This window comes from Pteropus alecto, unplaced genomic scaffold, assembly GCF_000325575.1.
Source record: "Pteropus alecto unplaced genomic scaffold, ASM32557v1 scaffold288, whole genome shotgun sequence".
Lineage (NCBI taxonomy): Eukaryota > Metazoa > Chordata > Mammalia > Chiroptera > Pteropodidae > Pteropus > Pteropus alecto.
Genome location: NW_006442124.1, coordinates 807033 through 823564, shown reverse-complemented (window position 1 = coordinate 823564; position 16532 = coordinate 807033). Strand labels below are relative to the sequence as shown.

General features: G+C 35.5%; 1 protein-coding gene across 1 annotated transcript in view; it reads right to left on the bottom strand.

Moving 5' to 3' along the window:
- Positions 1-15842, bottom strand: part of IL1RL2 (interleukin 1 receptor like 2) — a 37044-nt gene extending 21202 nt beyond the window's left edge. Inside the window, exons 1-3 of the mRNA XM_015596271.1 lie at positions 15785-15842; positions 14752-14986; positions 12426-12621 (exon numbers count right to left, since the gene is read on the bottom strand). Coding sequence (XP_015451757.1) covers positions 12426-12621; positions 14752-14986; positions 15785-15842 — 489 coding nt within the window. The remainder of the gene's footprint in view (positions 1-12425; positions 12622-14751; positions 14987-15784) is intronic.
- Between the last annotated feature and the right edge of the window lie 690 nt (positions 15843-16532).

The following is a 16532-nucleotide window of genomic DNA, read 5'->3' as shown; positions in this document are numbered from 1 at the left end:
ATTTCTTTCCAGATGCACAGATATTTAATCATATTAAAGTTTAGCCTTGCTGGTTTAAGAGCCATCTATTCTTTTATAATAGCTAGGATGGCCTCTACTGTAATCTACTTGAGCACTATTTTAGAGTTTAAATTCTCAGGTTTTAATTTTTATTTAAAATTTTGTGGGTGATATCTCACAAGATTTAAAATTAAAATATTAACAATAACAGCAGCCAAAATTTGAATGTGTTTTATATTTCAAGCACCAAGTAGAACACTCCTAGCCCAGCATGTACAATGATTCTGAGACATAAAATAACCCACAGCATTCTAAGTTGGAGTGACTATAGGAGAGTGATGGAGATGAAACCAGTGAGGTAGCCAGAAGGCCAGTCATAAAAAATAAAAATAAATAAAAGAATAAAAATAAAAATAAAAACAAGAAAGGGGGATAAACATCTGAAGCTTTTTAAGCAAAGGAATAAGTTGACTAAATTTGTTTTTGAGAATTATCCATCTGGTTGTTGTGTGGGAAAAGATTAAAGATGGGGCATTCTAAAAAATAGGAAATGATTTAAGAAGTTATTCCCATAAACTTTTTCCCATAAGGCTAAATAAAGCATGAAATAAGGCAAGACAGTGGGGATAGTGAGAAGGGAACACAAAAACAATAATTGTAAGCAATTCCAATCCACATAATTTAGTGACAAATTTGGAATATGGAGAGAGAACAGGACTTCTGTAGTCCCAGCTTGGGCATGCAAAAGTGTCGTTACATAGGAGAATGTAAAGAAAATACAAATGAATGATCAGAGGCTAAGATAAAAAGTGGTTCTAAACATGGTGACTTTGGCGAGTTGCATGGATTGAAATATCTAAGTAGAATATGTGGTATGTTGTTGGACAGTATCCGGAGGTTGAGCGACAGATCCAAGTGGCAGAGAGTTGGGAGCCATCTGTATATGGATGGTTCTATGAGCCATCCATTTAGATGAAATTGAAGCAAAATTAGAAGATGACCATGACTGAAAAATGACACCCCAAAATCTAATACCCAAATATAGAATATGAGAATCCAGTTATGATTACTAAGGAAGGGATGGGATAGGGGAAAACAGACATAAAGAATGAATATGTCTCAGCTAGAAAGAAGAAGGAATTCTTAGCTGACGGGAACATCCAGCAGTGGTGGATGCTACAAGGAGATCAAAATCAGGGTTGATCAAAATGAATGTCATATGTGGCAGCTGGAAAGCCAGTAGTAACCTCAGGAAGTATAGATTCAGCATAGTGATGGGGTACAAATCATGTATTAAGGAGTAATTTGGAATTAAAAAAAAAATGGAGACATGCCTGTTTTTCCAGGTGTGAATACTTTACTACCTGTAAAAATGGATGTTTTAGTACCTGAACCTTCAATTTCAAGTACCACCTTTACTCCCGTCACCTCAATTCTCTCAGCCACAATCTGGACTTTGTCATTGTCCATAACTACTATGTCTCCAAATTCTTAAAAACAGAGCCACCATTCTGCTATAACTTGTTATTATTCCACCTCTTCCATTCCTTTATTTTCACTGAATAATAACAATATCTAATAATTGTTTATTAAGTAATTACTGTGTACCCACACTGAACAAAATGCTTAGTGCATAGATTATTTCATTTAATCTTCAAAACTCTATGAGGCCATATCTCTCAGACTAGAGTTAGTCACAGAAAACAAAAAGCATTCTATATCAGCAGAAAAGGATTCAATACAAGATATTAGATGCCTACAAAATCTTAAAAAGTACTCACAGAGTGAGATCTAGTCCAGAACCACACTGCAAAACTAGCTCGTGTGATAGCTGCTCCCTCTACCACAATCATGACAATGATAATTAAGATTCTGAAATACACCACTCTCAAGTCAGAGACCAAGAGTTGCCACTTATGCAACTGTAGTGTGAAGTCATGCCACATCTGGTAGAGCCACACCAACAAATAAATCGGAAGACAGAAGCACTGCTTTGCAGCTCTCACAAACCTAGAGACAGGACCCCAAAACATCACTGCAAACAATTTCCATTGTCATGTTGTCCAGTAGAAAAAAGCAGGAAGATCCACCATCCTCACTTTAGATTTTCAGTGAAACCAGCTGGAGAAACAGAATCACATCTAGGACCGCAGCTGCAGGGGACTCTGGAAAATGTAGGGTGTTTTTTCAGTTGTTTCGATATTATTTTCTAGCTTTACAGCCTCTCTAGTATAAAGAGGCTCACCATGGATAGTGAGTGTCTACTCACCATATCCATTGTATTTTTCTTACCTGAACTTTCTATTCATCTACCCCCTTCTTTTTTAAAATCTTAATTTGAATCGGTCCCCTTAATTCTTTATTTTCTCCTAATTTCCAGTTTCCTTCAGGCGTTATTTCCTTTCCTGCCCAACCTAGACTTGTGTGGCCATCTTTTTAATCACCCCTACTTCCAATCAGCTCTGTAGCCCTTTAGCTTTCCAGCATGTTCATGCTGCAACACCACCAACCCACGTCAACCCCACCATCCCTCTCTTGTAGCCAGACGAGCACTATAGGAAACAGTCATTTAAATGGGGGTCTTGGCACCACTACAAGTTCATGGTCTTCACCTTACAAATTCTTTGCATCTCCTACAACTCTCTCTCTCCTATTCACCTATGTTGCTTTTTCAAATTTTCCACATAACATCTTTTGATTAACAGAGGAAATGGGGGCCATCAAGAACAAGTACCCTCCACTTAACTCTCCTCCTGTTTTCCCTCATCCTATTAGTTCTACGTCATACCTTTTTTAAAACAGTCCCCATTTCTTAACTAAATTTCTGAAACAGGCTACGTGGTCATCATGCCACCATTCTCAAGCCCTTCCAATTTATTCACTACAACGCCTACATGAGGACTTTACCAAAATGAAAAGTTGATCGTGTCATGATCCTGATGATGTAATGGGCTGTTAAAATACTGTAAGTGGGGAAAAGGCTATGTATAAGTTAGCATACAGGGTCATCTACTTCTTAACATCACCGTGGCCCACTCTTACATGTACCCTACACTCTCACCAATGCCACCCAAACACCATTCTCTTTCTCCCTAACACCTTTTCACATACTGTTTCCTTGAATTTTCATCCTTCCTTCCTTTCCCCAGGTTAACTGCTATTCATTCTTAAAGCACAGTTCAAAAGTCACTTCCTCCAGGAAGCATTTCTCAGACATTCCTAGTGACTAATCTACTTTTGCCTTTTTTTGTGTTTACCTCATGCTATAATAAAAAATTTAGTTTTCTTGTTGGCTTCCTCTGGTGAGCCTCTTTTGAAGGCAGGGACTCTTTTTCAATATTATATCACCGGTGCCAGGCAGATAATAGGCTCTAAATATTTTGAGAATGTATTCTAACCCTCCCATCTTACAGATGGAAACACTGAGGCCCCAAGAGTGACTCAAGAGAATTAGTTAGTGGAAAAACAGAGCCATAACTGGGGTCACTGAATCTGAACAGGTAGGCACTTTCAGAATGATGCTTCCTCCTTATATTGCTTGCTTCCTAGCTTCCGCTTATCTTCTCAAGCTGAGTGGTTCCTTTAGAAATAAAGATGTCTGAGGCTTACCCATGAATAGTCTGATTCAGTTAGTGGAGGGTGAGTCTGAGCATTCACTATTTTAAAAGGTCCATAAGGTAAAATCCAATGCCCACTCAGGTCTGATAATCACAGCTCTGAGTCCATCTTCAAGTCTTACAGAAATTGAAATTTATATTAAATAATGATAAAGATTATAACACTTCCTACGTTGCTAATAATCACCCAGCCCCTCAAAGTCTTATCATACTGGAAAAAGAAAGAATAGATTTTTATCCTCAGAATAGTAGTCTTAAGGCTTGAAGAGCCTTCTGAAATCATGTAATCTAAACCCTCATTTTATAAGTGAGAAAATTAAGACTCAAAACATCTATATCTTGACACTGGGGTAGTGGCAGAGTTACTTCTAAAATTCTACCTCTCCACAAATGACAAATGCTTTCTTATCTAAGACCATAATAGGTCCAAGTCAGGAGGAAAAAAATTCCTATTGTCAAGACCCTAATGGATTATAATAATGGTGCCAGGAGGTGGAAGTTGTGAAGCTGTGAGGTGGGAGAGGGAATGCCTGAGAAATAGAGCCTAAAGAAGCCACTGGAGGAATATGTGACTCTATCCTGAGAAGTCCAAAGCTGAGGCGATGCCACAGTCAAAGGCAATTGAGACTGAGCAGACTGTGGTCTGGAAATTAAAACCTTCTGAACAAAACAGGAATATCGTTAATAATTAAACTGTAGTGAGAGTCAATGCTAAGAAAATAATGAGATAGAGTATGTAAGGTGCATTTTATATGTCCTGACACATGATAGGCATTAAATGAATATCTGTTATGTAATTTTGTTCATTGACTTAATAGTTGATAATAAAATGAAAAATATTGGGAAGTAGAAAGAACTTGGAGGCAGTATGTATTTACTGAACATTCCCTAAATACTAGGTATTATTGTCACAAGTCGGGAAGGCACGGGTGGTGGCTATAAAGTTTCTAACAATGTCTGAAATGTTCATCAAGATGAGTTTTTCATTAATGGAAAATGAGGTTTTTAGCACTAACTATCCTAAATATTTCTGAGGGTGAGGACCGATAGACTGATAAGACAGCACTCTTGATAGATCTATGGCTTATGGGACAAAAGTTAGGGTTGGAGCCTGCCAAGGAGGAATAGCCTCGATGAACTCTCAGGCCTTCAGTTGGGATCTTAAATGACCACAGAGTTTGGCTGAATCCCTAAACAAACAGCCCTAAAAGAGACCGAATCAATCATAATTTAAAAATATCTTTTGATCACTGACTGAATTAATTTAATACACTTAACTAGCCAAGCGAAGGTAAATCCTCAATTCAGGAATATTGTAATATACGGAGCCTCAAATGAACTCTACAGTTCTTCAAATTCAATGTTTGGCACTCAAGCAATAACTCAAAAATAACCAATTCTGTAAGGAGATAAGACAATGTGATCCCAACCTAAGAGAATTGGCAAATACATGGAGAAACCTAGTAATGGAGTTATCAGACACAGACTCTATAATAGTTGTCTTCAATTTGGTTTAGAAACTCGATGATAAGATTTAGAAATTCAACTGTGTCTATAAACTACACAAAAGAACAAATAAATATTCTAAGATTAAAAACGCTAATAACTAAAATTAAGAAGTAAACTGATGAGTTTAATAGAAGATGAGACCAAGCTGAAGATAAAAGTAGCAACTGGAAAACAGGTCAGAAAGAAATATTTCATCAAAGCATATACACACAAAATAATTGAAAATAAAAAAATTCATGAAATATAGAAAATGTTTTTTTAAAGATCAAACATATATTCTTTTGTAGTTCCAAAAGAAGATGAAAGTAAAGTAAAAGCTATGTTGGAAGAACTAATGACAGAAGATAATGATGGAAGGGGGAAGATGTCAAGCCACAATTTCAACATTACAAAGCACATTTAAAATATATAATAAGAAATTAACAATTCAACTCGCCATAGTAAAACTCCTGAAACCCAAAGACAAGGAGGGAATTCTAAAAATATTCAGAGAAAAATACCTATTTCCTTGAAAGAACAAAAGAGCTATTTACAAGATCATAAAAGAGATGATCCTGTTCACATATCATGAGAAAAAATGGACTTTATAAGACAGTGGTGTAATATGTTCAAAGTGTTAAAACAAAATAAATGCCAGCCCATCAAAATTATCTTACAAAAATTAAGGTGAAATGAAGACTTTTTCAGACAAACAAAATGAAATAATTCATAAGAAAATTCATACCAAGGAAATTTTTGAGTAATACTAGTCAGGCAGAAAAAATTATTCCACACGGAAGCTCAGAAATACAGGGTAGAATGAAGAACAAGGCCAAGATTAAATATAAAAGAATAATGACTGAGCATAGTAATAATATCTAGTGGTGTTTAAAATATATAAATCAATAACTACAACAGCATATAATCCAAAGGATTGCTAAATGGAGTTAAAGGATTCTAAGATACTTACTTTGTTTAGGAAGTATTAAAAGTACTAATTTGTATTAGACTTTAATAAGTCAAGTATGAATGTTATGTGTAAAATAATCAGTAAAATAACTGTTGAAAATGCATACTATCAAACTACCAGAATAATATATATATTTCATTGATTCAAAATAAGGGAAAAAATATAGAACACACCATAATAAATAGAAAATATATGTTTAATGATAGATTTAAACCCAACATATCAGTAATCACATTAAATATACTGGTTGAATATTCCAAGTAAAGGGTAAAAATTGTCAGCCCTAATTTTTTTAAATCTGAATATATGCTACTTTTAGCAGACATACCTTAAAATATAAAAATACAAAAAGCTTGAAAGTATAAAAATAGAAAAAGATTCAGTATGCAAGCACCTACCACAAGAAAATTGAGGTAGCTTTATTATTACCAAAGAAAGGTAAACATCAAGGCAAAAGGCCTTAAGAGATAAAGATGGATGCTTTATTACCCTAAAAGTGTCGGTGGGAAAATAAGTTCATTCTAAATATTTCTGTAATTAATAATATAATCTCAAAAATATAATGCAACATTGATAGAATCAGAAGAAATAATAGAAAAATCTACAATCACACTAGGTTATTTTAACATATCTAAGTAACTAAAAAATTCGAGGGTTGGGAGGAGCAGATTTGTAAATTTGAGTAACACAATTAACAAACCCAAACTGCAGTATTTTGAATATACATGAGACAGTTACAAAAGCTAAACATATGCTAAGCCATAAAGCCAGTCTCATCAAATTTCAAAGTATTTAAAATATATAGTGGTTTCTCTGACACGGCATAGCTAACAAACAGAAAAGTAATTTTTTTAAAAAATGCTGTATTTAAAGTAGGCAATTCTTAAAAATAATCAGGAGTTCAAAGAAGAAATAATAGCAGAAATTGGAAAATACCTTTAACTGAATGATGAGAATATATCAAAACTGTAGAAAGCAGCTAAAACTGAGTTTAAAGGAAAATGACAACTTTAAATGCATGTAGTGAAAAAGAAGTAAGGTTTATAATTAATGATCAAAGACTCTATTTCATAAAATTAATAAAATAACAGCAAATTAAAAAGAAAAAACAGAGGGGAAAAAACTACATAAAAGCAGAAGTTAATGAACCAGAAAACTAATAAAATACAAGGTTAACGAAGCACTTTGAAAAGACTGTTGAAGTTGATAAATCCCTGGCAAGAGTAATCAACAAAATAAAAGAAAAATGGAAATATATGACACTGGCAGTGAAAAAGGAGACATTACTGCAAATCCTACAAACATTAAAAAGGTAATAGGATTATATTTTGAAGAGTTTTATCTCAATAATTAAAAATTATATAGATAAAATGAAAATTTCTAAATAAGCACAATGTGCTAAATCTGCTACAAGAAGAAAGAGGAAATCTGAGTAATTCTATAATTTAAGGACTGAACCTGTAATTTAAAAACCTTCCCTCAAAGTTCCAATCTTACATAACTTTACTACTAAATTCTAAAAGGATGTAAAATAAAAAATAAAGCTAACCTTAAACATTTCTAGAAGAAAGTAACGATTACTTCCCAACTTATCCTTCATATCCTTCATATCACGATCTGACAAGGACAAAGCAAGAAGCAAAAGTTATACACCAATCTCTCTATGATGTAGATGAAAAAAGAAATCCTAGACAAAATATTTGCAAGCCAAATCTGGCACTATATAAAAAGGATTACATACCAATTTAGGTGATTCCAGGAAGGGTATAACATTTAAAAACCAATTCTTATGTTTCAATACAGTAACAGATTAAGAAACAGTAACAGTAAAAGAAAAATCATATAATAAATGGAAAAGGCATTTGATAAAATTTAATATTAATTCATAATAAAAATCCAAACAAACTCTGAGAACTTCCTTAATATAATAAAGGCCTTTCAATCCTGAAACAAACATCACACCTAACAGGAAAATATTGAAAGCTTAAAATAACAGATGCTATTATTGTCAGTTCCCAAGTGGTGATAACGCTGTAGTAGATTGGTAACACTGGAGCTGTAATACCTTCTAGAATGTTCTGGAGGTCCTAGCTTGTCCAATACGATTGAAAGAAAACATAAATGTTAAAAAGATAGGAAAGCAGAAAATAAAACTGTCAGTAATCTACAAATAACATTATCGTGTCTGCATGATATCCAAAATAATCTATAGATCAACCATTAGAATAAATAAATGAAATTACCATGTTTGCTAGATACAAGAACAATACACAAAAGATAAATTTTATTTCTATATGCCAGCAACAAACAGAATATAAAAATATAAAAACCATACTATTGCAGCAGCATCAGAAAACATTAATTTTCTAAAAATAGATCTAACAGAAAACATGTAAGATAACTACATAGAAAATTATACAACATTGTTGTGAGAAATTAGAGAAAAGCAAATGTAGGGATAGATCATGTTTATAGTTTAGAAGGCTCAAAAATGTAAAGATATCAATCTTTGCCAAATTTATCAATAGATATACCACAACCACTATGAAAAACCAAACTATTATTTTTTGTGAAATTTACACACTGATTCTAAAATTTATGTGAAATTTTATAATGCCACAAATAACAAGATAATGATCCACAGATAACAACCCAAAAGAGAACTAAGTGAGAAAAGTAATTTTACTGGGTATCGAGACTGACCTATAAATTCCATGCAATTCCAGTCGAGGTTCTCACAATGTTATTGCGAACGTTAATAAGCTGATTACAAAATATGTGTAACTGCAGTGTAATTAGAATAGCCAAGGCAACACTGAGGAAGAAGAAAAAGCTACAGGACTTAAACAAAACTGATAAGACTTACCTGACACCCTAATAATCAATACAAGATAAGAAATAAAATAATGGAACAGTACAGAGAGTTCAGAAACGGATCCACAGGCAAATAACAATTTGATTTAAATCAGAGTTGGCATGCAAAGCAATGGAGAAAAGATAAGTAAACTATAAATCCAAACAGAAAAAAAATAAAATTTGATTCTACCTATTATCACACATTTAAAAATCAATCAAAAAAGAGAAAACAATGAAAATTATAGATTACATAACAAAATATCTTGTCACCTGATGGTAGGACAAAAAGCACTAATCAAAGGAAAAATTAAGAAACTAGACTACAATTATGAAGGCTAGACTAAAATTAAGAAACTAGACTACAATTATGAAGACATCCCATTACAAGAACAAAAAGGCATGCCACAGCCTCTAGAAGAATATGTGCAACATATACATATAACTAACAATTACTCATATCCAGCTATATAAAGAACTACTACAAATCAATGAGAAATACACAAGACCAGAAACTAGCAAACTACACTGGGCCAAATCTGGTTCACTGCCCGTTTTTATAAATAAAATGTTATTGGAACGCAACCACACACATTTATTTCACTTACATCCTGCCTATAGCTGTTTTCACTCTACCCAAACAGAGTTGAGTAGTTGCAACAGAGGCCATCTGGCCCACAAGCCTAAAATATTCACTGCTTGGCTCTTTACAGAAAAAGTTTGGAAACCCCTGGACAGGGCAAATAAATATAAAAGCAGGCAAGATACTTTAGGAGGCACATAATTATACATATACATAAACATATACATATACATATACACATACATATACACATATACATGCATATCCAAAATGTAAAGGAGAAATATTAACTGAAGCCAAAATGCGATACGATTCCCCAGCTGTCCAAGCTAAAAAGACTGATCATATCCTGTGTTGTCAGATATCTGAAGCAAACTAACTCTTACACACTGCAGCTGTCGCAGTAAATTGGCACGATTGCTTTGACCATATTCCCTATGACCTAACCAGTTCACTCTTATGTAAATGTTTCACTGAAATGCATGGATATGTGAACCAAAATATATATACAAGAATGTTCATAGCAGCTTTATTCCTAATAGCCAAAAATCGGAAATAGTTCAAATGTCTGATAATAATAATAATGCAATACTGTTCAACAACAAAAATGCATTAACAAGAGTGACCTGCAACAGCATAGGCGATTCTCACAAGTTTACTACTGAGCCAAGGAAGCCAGACACAAAATACTACATACAATATGACTCAGTTTCAATAAAGTTCATAAACTGGCAAAACTAATCTATGACACTGTAAGTCAGGAGAGTGGTTATTCGGGGGAGTAGGGGGACATAGTTTTTGGAAGATGGCAGAAACAGCGTTCCTGCGATTCTGGCAAGATATTTTAGTTCTTAACCTTGGTGGACAGGTAATTAAAAGATGTGTTTACTTTTTGATAATTCATCAAGCTTGTCCACTTATTAGTCATGTATTTTCTATATATATATGCTACACTTCAAGGAAAAAAATTTAGTGCATGTCAAGCACTGGTATCCATAATATAGAAATATATGAAATCTCCTACAAGTCAGTAAGAAAATGATGAGAAAATGAAAAAAGAAATACAGTAAAAGATATGAGTAGCAGTTTAGAAAGGATTCAGAAAAATGGCCCATAAATATATGACAAAACAAAATAAAAAAATTGGTCAGTCTCACTAATAATTAAGAAAAAATAGAGAAAGAGAAATTAGGGGGATCATTTTATAAACTATATAAATGTCTAACCAATGTACTATATACTTGAAACTAATAAAATAAAATTTAAAAAATGAAAAAAAAAAGAAAAAGAAAACTAAAATAACAGTAAGGTAACATTTCATGTTCATCAAAATTATATGAAAAAAAATTAAGTCTGACAATTCAAAGTGCTACACAAGGTTTTAGGGAATCCAGAATAGTGTTGGTAGAATACAAAGTAATATAAATTCTTTAGAGCAATTTGGAAACATCATAAAGTTGAATACTTTAGCATAAGCATACAATTTAACAATTCTAAGGCTAGCGACCACTCAAACACTGACAAATGTGCATTAAAGGATAGGACATTCATTGCCATATTTCTTGTAAGAAAGGAAAATGGAAATAAAGTAAATAAATGTAAAATATATAGTAGAAAGGATTGACAAAGCCAAAAACTGGTTCTTTGAAAGAATAGACCTGATAGATCTATTATGAGACTATTAAAGAGTGTGTGTGTGTGTGTGTGTGTGTGTGTGTGTGTGTGTGTGTGTGTGTGTGTAGAGAGGGTGACGGGGAGGGAGGGAGGGAGATACACAGTAATAGGAATTAAAAGATAAATCTTACTGCAAAAGCTGACATTAAAAGAGATGATAAAGTTTCATGCCAGAGTATTTTGTATGTTTAATGAAACAGCAATTTACTTGAAAACAAAATCTTACCAAACTCATTCAAAAATTGAACGAACACACCATTAAAGAAATTGAATCAGGAGATGAAAACTTTCCCACAAAGCAAACTCCTGACTCAGATGGTTGTGCTGGCAAGTGCTAACAAGCTGAGCTGGGGAAAGCTTATTTCAACCTTTACTAGTGAGCCAGTGTTCCTCCATGCCAAGGACTATGTCTTATGTGCTATCGTCTGCCAGTACAGTCAAGGGGAAAGAATGGCAGAAGGCATTCAGTCTTTGGAATCAAACAGCCCTGCTGTATATTGCATAATACTGAGAAAAAGACAATATTCAATACAATGGGAGAATAATTTTAGGCATGTTCTAAGGATTAGTTATAATGTAGCTCAGAGCACCTGGTAGATGTTCGATTTTTGACGAGTAATCAAGGCTAACATTTACTGATTCAAAAAAAAAAAAGAGAGAGAATGTTTGAAAGTGAAAACACAAGGTGCAGAAAGGTGAATATAGGATGCCCTGTTTGCGTAAAAAAGAAAGGGTTAAGGTATACAGTTTCATTTGCTTCTATAGCACTATACAAGAATAATGCAAAGAACCCAGGGAACTAATAATGGTAGTCACATATTAAGGAGGGTATTATGGGCCAAGGCAAATATGGATCAGGAGTGAGAAGGTGACTTTCCAGGAGGCAACTTTTTATACTTTGTAATTATCGACTCATGTTCATGTAGTACCCAGGCAAACTAATTAATCAATCTGTTAGAAAAAAGAAAAGCCAAGGATAGTCTGAAAAATAAGGATAATAGAGGGGAGGTGGTAGACACAAATAATACCAGTAATAAAATATTACAAAGGTATAATAACCATAAATTTAAAAATCAATAATTAACAGTGAGATTATCAATAGCAATTAGCTAACAGATCTCTCTTAGATACACAAATCTCTTTACCAATTCTGCCTTAAAAATAAAACTTAAAGGGAAAAGACAAGTGGATTTTAAAGAAGAGGAGAAAAAATATGAATAGGAAAATTCTCTTTATTTACCTTATACCACTTTACCGAATCCAAAGCACAACTCTTCGGGAAGTTCAGATGACATGTGAGACTGTCGTCTCTTCCAACGTGTAATATTTGTTTGTATTCATCTGGTAAATTCATTTGATTATTTCTGGAAGTACCACACCAATATTTTTCAAACACAGTTAGGTTTACATGTATTTGGTGACACATGTTTGTATTACTGGAAGAAAATAACAGATTGGAACCTTGTAAACTCAAAAATCACAAACCAAATGAGTCCATTCATCTTCAGGTATGTCTAAGTTATTTTCAAACCCTCTGCCTCAAACAAGACAAATGCATCTCACGAATCATTCATTACAAAAAGAAAAAAGTATTTGTGCAGTGGAAACACAGGACAACACCTTAAACAAGTGATCAGAATGAACATCTCCAACGAGGGGCAAGGGACATCATGCTCCTCTGAGCACTGTCTGAAGTGCACACAAACCACTGAGGAGGAGGCTCAAACACAAAATAACAGACATAATATAAAATAATTGCCTTTACTCCTTCAAAATGTCAATGTCACAAAAAACAGGTTGAGCAACTATTCCAGATAAAAAGAGATTAAAAATACATGACAGCCAAAGGCAATGCATGATCTTGGATCAGATCCTCTACTGAAAAGGAAAGAAAAAAAATTTATAAGGGTGATCATGGAGATGACTAATAAAATTAGAATATGGATTGAGAATTAGATAAAAAAAATATTATCTGATAGTTTAATTTCCTGAATGCGATTATATTGTGATTATGTAAGAGAATATTCTTGTTGATAGGAGATACACATTAAAATATTAAGGGATAAAATGACACAATGTATCCAACTCAAATGATTTGGAAAAAATGATTTAGAAAAAAATATTGTATGTAATGTTCATATATATGGAGAAAGAATAATAAGGTAAATGTGGCAAAATAGTAAATAATGGGGATTCTAGATAAAGGGTAGATGAGAGTTCTTTATCTTGCAAATTTTATGTAAATTTGAAATTATTTCAAAGTAAAAACATACAGTTTGCTATGTACCATATATGTATGTTAAAAATTTATGAAAATTCATGTTTATTTTCTCTCATGACAGATATCTATGCCTACTTTCTATGGAAGATGATTTCCCCCATTTCACAGCTTCCCAATTTAAATATTTTAAATCCAGCCCAGATGTCCAGATGCATTTGTGTGACATATAGTCTCCAGCTCTAGTTAATTTGTAACCAAGAATAAAAAAACAGGAGAGCAGACCTCCCTAAGACGTCAGCAGCTTGATCTATGTAGTGAGTGAAATTGTGGAAGGAGGCCGGGCAGATGAACTACCAGCCACTTCCGTTTGAATATCACTAAGTAATTTTGTTCCTCGAGTTGATTTGACATATGAAAATAAGGACTGTGGCATGAAGCAGTGGGACACAGGCCATCCTGGGACAAATACCACAGAAACGAAACATGGGAGGAAGACTGAAACTGCATTTCCAGAGTTCCTACTTCAGGCTGGCATGACTTTTATTGTACAGAAAAGAAAATCAAAGCTCAGAGAGGTAAAATAATTTGTTAAGCTCGTGTCCGTAAGGGAGAGTAACAAAACTGGGGCCCTGAGTAAAAATTGGGTCTACAGATATGTTTTATTTAGGACACGCACAAAACACTTCTTAAAAAGTTCCTCTCTCTCTGTCTCTCTTTGTCTCTCTCTCTCTCTCTCTCTCTCTGTCTCTCCTCCTCTCTCCGTCTTCCTCTTTCTCTCTCTCTGGAAAATGGACTTGAGCTGAATAGACTGCCACCTTTGGTGAGGCATGTTTTCCCAATCATCGCAATCCCCATCAGGCTCAATTGTCTCCCACCAGACCTGTGTCACTCACTCATTCATATTACTTTCTAGCACAGGGCTTAGCATGGGGTCTGGAACATACTTGATGCTTAGTCACTGTTAAATTTCTACAGTAGATGCCTTATAAAAAGGTACTCAAAGGAGACTTATTGCTATCTGGATGTGCCTTCCACCTATCTCAAAACCTTTTGGCATTCCAAGAAAGAAGGCAGCAATGATATTGGAATAAAAAGGCTTTGTAAGCCAGTCTGGCTTGTGGCATCATATCAGTGGAAAAAGTCAGTTTCAATAACTGACTTACAAATCTGTTGTTTCAAAATGTTTTCATTGGAAACCGCCTTGTAATAATTATAAAACTATATTTTATTATTTTCTATGCTTATTAAGAGTTTACTGAGAATTTTCCTAACAAAATTATATACATATAACTATATACTTGAGAGAAAGGGAGTGTGTTAGTTCTATTTTAAATGAGTAACTTACTTTATAATACATTGGTAAATCCCGGAGTCATTCCATGTCAGTGGGATAAACAAAATCCAGTTTTGCTCCTGGTGTATTCTAGACTGTATGTTTTTGGATACTGGAATTTTGCTAGGATATTTATACCATGTTACATATGCTCTCCCAGATGTATGTGGAGGGTATGTGCAATTAAAAGCAAAAGGCTGGTCTACTGAAGGTGTCTCATTTTGCATACTGATGTTCTTGCATTCATCTAGGAAAAGAAAGTGGAAAAATTATCATGAAAGATAAGTCTAGTGTTATTTATTTCTAGTTTTAACAAATGTCTCCATTTCGTAGCCAATTTTATTTCAGTGTTTCCTCAGCGTGAGAGTTTCCTAAAAATAGTCTGTTGATTTGAAAGCATAATTCAAAGTCCTTTGAATGTGTCCATTGGACAGAATTGGCCAGTTTCCTCCTCACAAGTCATCTTCCCCTCCTGGAATGATTCTGTACTTCCTTTCCACTGTAAAACCTTTCATTCTATCGTCCTCCATCTGGGGAAATATTTCTTTTCTGAGCCCTTCCTGTCCTGGTTTCTTTTTGTTCTGCCACCCAGTAATTTCACCCTGTCTTGAATCAAAGGTATAAGCATCTCGTCCCAAAAAGGACTATTAAAAATTTGCTCACTTTAAAGTCCTTATCTACCAAACTGCTTAGTTTTTCTTGGAATAAATTTGTTCTGTTGATGGTTCCTTTGCTTTTACCTTGGGTCACAAAATGACCCTTGTCGTATAAAATAAACAGTATTACATCCTTTTGAGCATTTTAACTCAAATCTTGACTTGCAAATTTGCCTAATCCTCTCCCTCTCCAAACTCATCTCGAAACTCAAAGGTGACATTTGGGGCTGAGCACAGGACACTTGGAAGTGAAAATCTCATTCCTTGGAATTCTGCATGGTCTGGTGGGAAGTGTAATCAGCAGGGCTTGAGGTCCCCCGCGAACCCTCAGGCTCGGAGCGGCAGGGAGGCGCACGGACCTCTGAGACCCGAGGACAAACAGAACATACCTGCTCTGATAAAAAGAGGAAGGGTGACGGACAGGCCGCACAGCAGCAGGGACACCATCCCCATATCCAGCTACAAGGAAAAGAGAAGATGGTGGGAGGGGAAGGGGCACAGCGCGGGTTTACGCTGCATCTGGACGTCAGGGACCCCAGGCCAGGCCACTGATCTTCCCTTTTTCCTAGGGAGTCCTCCACCTTTGGCCCCACATTTACCCAGACATGCCCCCAAGACTGCTCCCTCCCTTCTCCCTCCCTACTCTCAGCGCCCGACCTCCAGGATCTAGGATGGAGGCGCGATGGGGCGAGGCAGGGTAAGGTAGCAGCAGGAGCAGAGAGTCTCCTGCCCCAGGGTGCTCCGTAGCCGCCTCTATGGACGCAGTGGCACCCCCTTCTGCAATCTGTCAGGGAAGCAGTGTGTGTGTCCTACGCCCGGGGAGAGGCACGCCTCAGCCCCTGGCCCAGGTCGCGGAGCCCCAGGTCCCCACTGCACATGGCGCGAAGCCTCCTGCGCACATCCCCCGCCCCTGGATCCGCCGGACCCGCGATCTAAACAGACACCAGCTCACTGGGGAGAAGCCAGTTTAGGTCTACCTGGCAAAAAGCAGGAAAAGAAGGAAGCGCCGCGGGATGAGCAGGTAGACGCCGGCTCCACTCCTTCGCCCAGAGAGGGCGTCTGCTCCCCGCAAGGTCTCCCAGCCGGTCGGGATCCGCCTAGGAGTCCGGATATCTGGGCTCTGGGTGGCGCACATTT